Raw genomic sequence first — 7,357 nt, 5'->3', positions numbered from 1 at the left:
AAAATAGGATTGCTTGCATGGGATTAAAAGGGGATAATTAAATAACAATAAAATTGTAAATAATCTAAACTTTATCAAGATTTATTTTAGAGTATTTATCTACAAGATAATTGTTGCTGAAAAAACCTGAATTATCCAGAAAATTGTTCAAAAATTAGAATAAGGATTGAGAACACGTCTAAGTGTATGTCCCGAAGCGGGAAAGCCCTAAAAAAGGAGTCCAAAAGGCACCCGATCTCAAAAGCATGATTGGAATTCAAGAGTTCCATTCGGCACTTTTGGAGTGCCAATCGGCACTTTCAAAGTGTCGAATGGCCAAGGAAGTCAATACCGTACCGGAGGCTGTACCGGTTTGGCCACCGGTACGATATATTTTCAATACCGGTCAATACTAGTGTACCATTTTGGATTTACCGCTATTATATATATATTATACACACACCAAAATCTCTAGAACCATGTTTATAAGCATATAATATTTCACTTATATTATAGTAAATATAAAAGTTTATCATAAGACATTACCTCAATTCAGAACAAATTATTCATAGCTGTAAACTTTAATATCAATTAAAAGGAAAAGGAAAAAAAAAAAAGCTTTTTTTCTGTACCAGCCGGTATTGCCCGAAATTGGCCGGTACGCGGCCAGTACGGCCGATATTTTTTTCAGTACAAAATAGAAGTGTACCGATACCGTTGCACTGGCCGGTACGGCCAGTACTGGTACAGTATCGACCACCCTGCGAATGGCACACTTTAGGTTTTTGGTCCAACAAAGTTTAGGTGACGATCAAACACATCTTTTGTGACTTTTTCGTAAAAGGACGCATCTTGATTCGCATTTTAAGCATTCCAGCCTCTATGAATAAGGACTAGATCTCAAAATTCAGCACACTCGTTTACGCTCTCAAGAGACACTTTCTCACACTTTCAAATTTCTTACCCCCCCCCCCTTTTTTGATATATGATCTTATACTACGATTTTTAGGTTTCAAAGATAATTGCATAAATTTCTTTAAACCCTAAAATATTCTATAGAGAAAAAGAATACGTCCATGCAAGAGGTAGTCTTTTCTTTACTTTTTCTTCTTCTTTCTTTTTAGTTTTGTGATGCATGAATGAACATTTGTGTTAGTATCGATTTTACAATTCTCATCTCATATGTTGTCAAAATATTTTTATTAGAATGTGTTCATGATGTTGTTATTGTTGAGATCTACTTCTTTATTTCAAAAATCTACTTGTTCTCTATTTTTTTTTTAATCAAAAATTGATCTATATCTTCATTAGATGTAGATCTAAATTTTTCTTTAATCAAAAACTGATCTACATCTTCATTAGATGTAGATCTAAATTTTTCTTAATTCAAAAACTGATCTACATCTTCATTAGATGTAAATCTGAATTTTTCTTAATTCAAAAACTGATCTAATTCAAAAACTAGTCTACATCTTCATTAGATGTAGACTTGAATTTTTCTTAATCCAAATACTGATCTACATCTTCATTAGATGTAAATCTAAATTTTTCTTACTCAAAAACTGATTTACATCTTCATTAGATGTCGATTTAATTCTTTTTAAATTAAAAAACTAATTTGTATCTTCCTTAGATACAGATCTGAATTTTTCTTTAGTAAAAAACTGATCTATATTTTCTTTAAATGTAGATCTAATTTTTTTTTTTTTAACAAAGCAGATTTTGATAATTAAAAAAGAGTCATGACTAGTCTAGTTTGTTTTGTTTGATGCATGATGCATAGGTTGATTTTATGAATATAATCATCTTCTTAAATCCTTTTTCCACATAAAAAATAGATTTGATTTTTTCTAATCCTCTACAAAAAAAAAAAAAAACCATTCTTTTATTGCAAAAACAAATCTGATTTTTACAAACCCAAAAACCAATTTCTCTTGTTCCCAAAAAACAGATCTGATATTTCTTTCACCAAAAACTAGTTTTTCAAATGCACAAAAACTGATCTGATTCTTTCTAAACCAAATCAATTTTTACCATAACACAGATCTAAATTTTTCTCAAAAGAAGAGGGTATTCATAAATAGACTTGTGTAATATAGTTTTTTTCATGAATGTTCAACACATCATTCATATCATACATTAAGAGTACATTGATCACAAGAGTTTAGAAAACCAAACTCTGTATGGGCGGAATGGGTGTTTAACACCTTCTCATTCCGTAATTTAGCCTCCGAATCTAGTTCTTTTGGATAGGTAGATCTATGTCTTGTCTTTATTCATTTATTTTGGGTAGTTTGTAACTAGGACCCAAAGCGATGTAATCTTTAATTTATCAAATGTGTACCTTTTTTATTCAATCAATGATAGAGGAACAATTCAATCATGTATTTTGTGTTTTATTTTTCTTATTTTTTTGTATAAAAAATAAGTAGCAACTCCACACCATGTACCCAAAAAGAGAGGTTCCCTAAAAAGCACTCCAAAAATCTCTCTTTTTTGAGAGGCACTTTCGAGGTCTTTCACAGGATGCAAATGGACCAATTTGAGTGATTTATTAGCCTTATATGAGGAAACAGATTCCAAAATTGAAGTCTACACAAGTTATAAAAAAAATAATTAAAAAAAAAGGAGCAAGATAGGCCTAGTTGGATAAGGTCAACTCTGGTCAAAGTCAAATTCAACAATCAACTATTTGACGATTAGTCAATAGTTTAGTTGTACTGGATATAGGTCAAGACCTAGGTCAAGTTTGAGTCAAATTGAAAAAAGGATGTTATCGAGGTGGCATATGACATATCACTAACATGGTAGGTACGTGTTAAGGCTGAAGAGGCAAGACCGAAGGGTGATACGTGTCATCGATTATGTACCAGCACGCGAGGCATGAATCGCGTGTTACAACATGTGACTGGAGTTATGATCGTGTTAAGAATGCATGATGAGATCTACCAATGGTGCACGATTGCATGACAAGAAAGATGGGGTGTTAATTTGTTATTTTTCTATGTTGGTTTTTTTTGGTTTTATTCTGTGTCAATTTTCTTTTAATTCTTTCAACTACTTCCTCATATTTTGTGGGATTTCTTGTACATGAGTTTTGACTACATTTGGTGAATACTTGTTCAAAAAAATGGATTTCAAGACTGCCTCACAAGTAGCTCAGGACTGCAGCATCCCCAAGAGATCATGTGAGTAGCACATACATGCTGAGATTCAGAAGTTGATTACAACCAGTTGTCTCACAGGTAGACCAACCTGCGAGTAAGTCGCAAGACACTCTGCTAGTTATTTTTGTGTTCTCTCTTACTCACTGTCACCCACATTATATATATCCACATTACTTACGAAATTATAAGAAAAGTTTCTCAGAGAAAACCCTAGAAACACTATTGGAGAGTTAGTAATTGTGAGCCTATAATTTACCACACAAATCTCTTAGATTTTCTCTACTCTCTTATGTCTCCAATTTCCATACCATGAGAGGAGCTAAACCCAAACACAACCCATACACAATCTGAGTGTTGAGTGTGATTTGGATCATTAAGAAGCATTTATTTTTTTGCCAAATCTTGGTGGTGCAATCCGTTGGTGTTGCAATATCTAGAAAGCTTGAGAAAAAATGACTTGGCGTAGTCCGTTGGTAGCAAGAGCTTGGAGAGCTTAAGTACAATGGGTAGATTATTTGTTCATCCTTTGTATTCCAATTTATTCTTATAGTGGATTGATTTAGTTTGACAGGCAGGTTTTTCCACCAGGTTCTCCTATTTTCCACTTCAATAATACATCTGGTATTATCTTTGGTTTGCATCCCCTTACATATTGCCCTTAATTTAATTGTTTTTTTCAATTATGCTTATCCATGCTTTATCTTATAGTTTCGGGTGATTAATTTTTTTAATTACCGAAATTATGCACTAATTGTGATTAGCTTAAAAGTATTCAAGCTATAATTAAAACTTGGGAGTCTTAAATAGCATCCACAAAGATGGGTTTTTGGCAAAGATAGTGGTGGCCATGGTGGATATGTGATTTTGTAATATTGGGTTATTGGGTGGAATATTTATGGTGGTGTTTTTGGCGTGAGGATCTGCTAATTTGGCAGATTGATAGAAATTGTGATGGGTTTTGGTGGAGTAAAAAGACAAAGATTCTTAAGGGACAGAAACAATTGTAGGCCACAAAAAAAGTGGCTTTAATACCATGTTAAAATTAAAGAGAAAATTGGAGAGAGAGAGAGAGAGAATATAAAGAATTTTGTGGCTTGGCTTGACGGTCTACGTCTATGAGATAAAGCCTAACGGCTACATTCTTATTGTACACTCAATTTGATGTTTACTGTGAACCCTAGCAAGGTAATATATAAAGATTAGGAACTAGAATTAGGTATACATGAGCTTTACAATATAATTGGACATCTTGGACCAATAAACATAAGATATATACCTCATAAACCCAATATAAATATATCTTTTAAGTCTTCAACACAAATCATGCATGATAAGTAAAATTGGCATGTACAACAAATATTTGCTTAGTACCTAACTTATGAAAGAGTAAAATTTACTATAGCGTTTGACCATAGCTCATAATGATAGATCATATTTCATTTTCTTATATAATAGTGAGTCCAAATAATTAAATTTATTATAGGACATATTGTCGTTACATGACCTACTATTCATCTCATTTTATTATACTCCGAAATATTTATAATTTTGCAACCGTACAAATGCACGTTATCTTCTCTTAGATTAGAAACGCTCAGAAATGAATGTCGCATAATCACAATTCACAGGGAACAAAAGAGAAGCAGAGGTTTTTTAGGTTACTCGTTATCATATCTAGATGAAAATGTACCAAATTATTGGCAACCTGACAAAAGCCTTCATAACAATAAGCTCTCGTCGATGCTTAAAACTAGTAGAAGAAGAATTAGAGACCAACTAAAGACCAAATATTACAAACTAATTAAGTCGAAAGAACATGTTCAAGCAGGCACCCAAGCTGTGGCAAACAAAACATTATGTCCTTTCCATGTGAGCACAAGATCTTCTTCTTCCTTCTTCAATCCCCACCCAGCTGCATGCTCATCTAGCATGGTCTTTACCTCCGAGACCGCATCCTCACCAAAGGCAATGCCGCGAAAATTGGCATTTCTCATTCGTTGCACCCACCGGCTTTTAGGCTCAAGCCTCTCTACCCTCTGAAGGCCCTCATGTGCTATCACATTCTCAATTTTCCAGCAAATATCGGCTTCATACCACTGCCTCTGCATACTCCCCCGTGGTAGAAATGAGTCCATTGTATCATAAGGTATCCATAGATAATTAAATGCTGACCTTAACCTACACACCAAATTATTTGATGTAAAATCTGCATCTTCATCTACTACAACAACAATGGTGGGGTCTAAACTCCGAAGAGCTTTGAGAAACATGGTTCGAAGAGAGGAACTTGGTGAAAATTCAAAAGCATAAAGGCTTGAATTTGAAGTAGGAATTGCTACGAGGGTTTCTTCTGGAATGTAATGAAGCATCATGTGGCAATTAATAACTAGTGCCTCATTGCTTTCTGCATATACATAATTTTGCACCCGAAGTTGTTCGATTAAGTTGGCGAACCCATCTTTATAACTTGAAGGGATCACTCTAAATTCCATCATAACATTCTTAGACCTAGCGAAATTAACCAACTTTGAACCCAATTCGTCGTAGGAAAGGTCAAGGATGGGCGGGACGTCTTCTAAGGAAGTGACTACGGTGAGCTTGAGTAGAGGAGGGACCTCGTGACGATTAGCTATAGCATCAACAAGTGTAGGAATCTGCATGCAATGTGTCATGCTTAAATCAACAATGTGAATGGCTGTGTACCCTTCAACAGCATCTAGAATTGCTGCATTGGCTGCTGTGAATCCAAACCGATGCCAAGGAGTTAAGTCCACAAAGCTAGCAAGCTCAATAATTGAGAATTTGTATACGTCCATAGCAAGATTGCTATGAGCATTTGCCATAGCTGCTAGCATTTTGCAACTTCCACTGTTGGCTGCGCGTGCTATAAGAGCTCGGAGGAACCCGCAAGTAAGTCGTTGATTTGAGTCGCCGTCTGGGGGTGCAATGTTGTTTAAGACCCATAGGATTTGTTGGGCTAGAGTGGCATCGTTGCTTTCAATTGCGTTGGCACAATGGACCAGTAGTTGCTCCATGCAAGTGGCATCACCAAAACTTGCTAAGGACTTTGAGGTAGGAAAGCCAGGCCACGGCCGAGTCCTATGAATATGGTTTTTGTTCATGGTGGGATTGGAAAATGAAGTCATTTGGTGAAAGGGTTGTGGTGGAGCCTCAGTAAATTGCATCATTGAAAGATAAGAGTACAAGAATATAATAGAAAAGAGCAGAAAGAATAAAAAGAAAGACAAAATAAAAATAAAAAATTGGAATACAGAAATCAGAATTGAGCAGAAAGAGAGAAAGAGACCTGACTAGTAGTGGGTACCTTTGCCATTGGGAAACGATCCAATAGTGGTAAAAATTACGGGTACAGTTTGGAAGAATTCTGCAAATGAATCAAAGAAAATTGACAGTTCAGCTTTTTCTGTGAGGATTTCATTGCTCTACCTAAGGGGGAAAAAGGGACTGATCAGAATGAGAAACTCTACTCCCAAGAAAACGTAGTTCAAGTCAAATTAGGCAAAATAGACCCTTCTTTGGCAATTGACAGGCTTTTTCCAGTTGCTATACAGGGTGCAATAAGGCTAGAGTAAGAGAAACTGTGATTGAACATACTTTTTTCATGGCTACAAAAGGGTCTAATCCCTCTTCGTATCCCTTTTTTCTGATTTTGTTGATCAGGTAAGGGAGAGAGAGAGAGAGAGAGAGTGTGAGGTGTGATATAAAAGAAGACGAGGTGGAGTGTGGGGTTTGCTTCTGGTGAATATTTGGAAGCATGTGAAATAGCCGGCCAGAGAGTTGTCCTTATGTGGGAGTTGAGGTTTTGTCATGTAATGGTGAGGTAAGGATTTAAGGCAGTTAAGCTTTGGCTTACTTACTCACGGGCCATCGTATCATGAACAAATCATTTTTATGCAGTTTCTCTTTCTTCTCTTTCTCATTCTGTTTTGCTTTTTGTTTTTTGATTGTTTTCACGTGTTTCAGCTCTTAATATATACCTTCTTTCTTTTATTTCTTTGCTTATATTACTTATTTCTAATTTCTCATTTCTCATTTCTCCATCTAGGTGGGGTTGAACTAAAAGGACATGTATTATCATGGGTGGTACTGATTGGCCACCTTATATTCTTGAAAAAGAGAGGAATCGAGGCAGGGGTCCCTTAAGTGAGTCATGGCAGCCAAAAAATTTTGCATGCATCGATGAGACAAGA

General features: G+C 35.4%; 1 protein-coding gene across 1 annotated transcript; it reads right to left on the bottom strand.

The window, feature by feature from the left end:
- Positions 1-4,717: 4,717 nt before the first annotated feature.
- On the bottom strand, positions 4,718-6,819 carry LOC142624084 (scarecrow-like protein 32). The gene is made up of 2 exons (XM_075797587.1): positions 6,454-6,819; positions 4,718-6,245 (listed from the first exon to the last, which is right to left on the bottom strand). The coding sequence occupies exon 2, from the start codon at positions 6,179-6,181 to the stop codon at positions 4,967-4,969; it is 1,215 nt and encodes a 404-aa protein (XP_075653702.1). The 5' UTR covers positions 6,182-6,245; positions 6,454-6,819; the 3' UTR covers positions 4,718-4,966.
- Positions 6,820-7,357: the final 538 nt, after the last annotated feature.

Source organism: Castanea sativa, chromosome 2 (genome assembly GCF_040712315.1).
Source record: "Castanea sativa cultivar Marrone di Chiusa Pesio chromosome 2, ASM4071231v1".
Lineage (NCBI taxonomy): Eukaryota > Viridiplantae > Streptophyta > Magnoliopsida > Fagales > Fagaceae > Castanea > Castanea sativa.
This window is presented reverse-complemented; position numbering and strand designations above follow the sequence as displayed.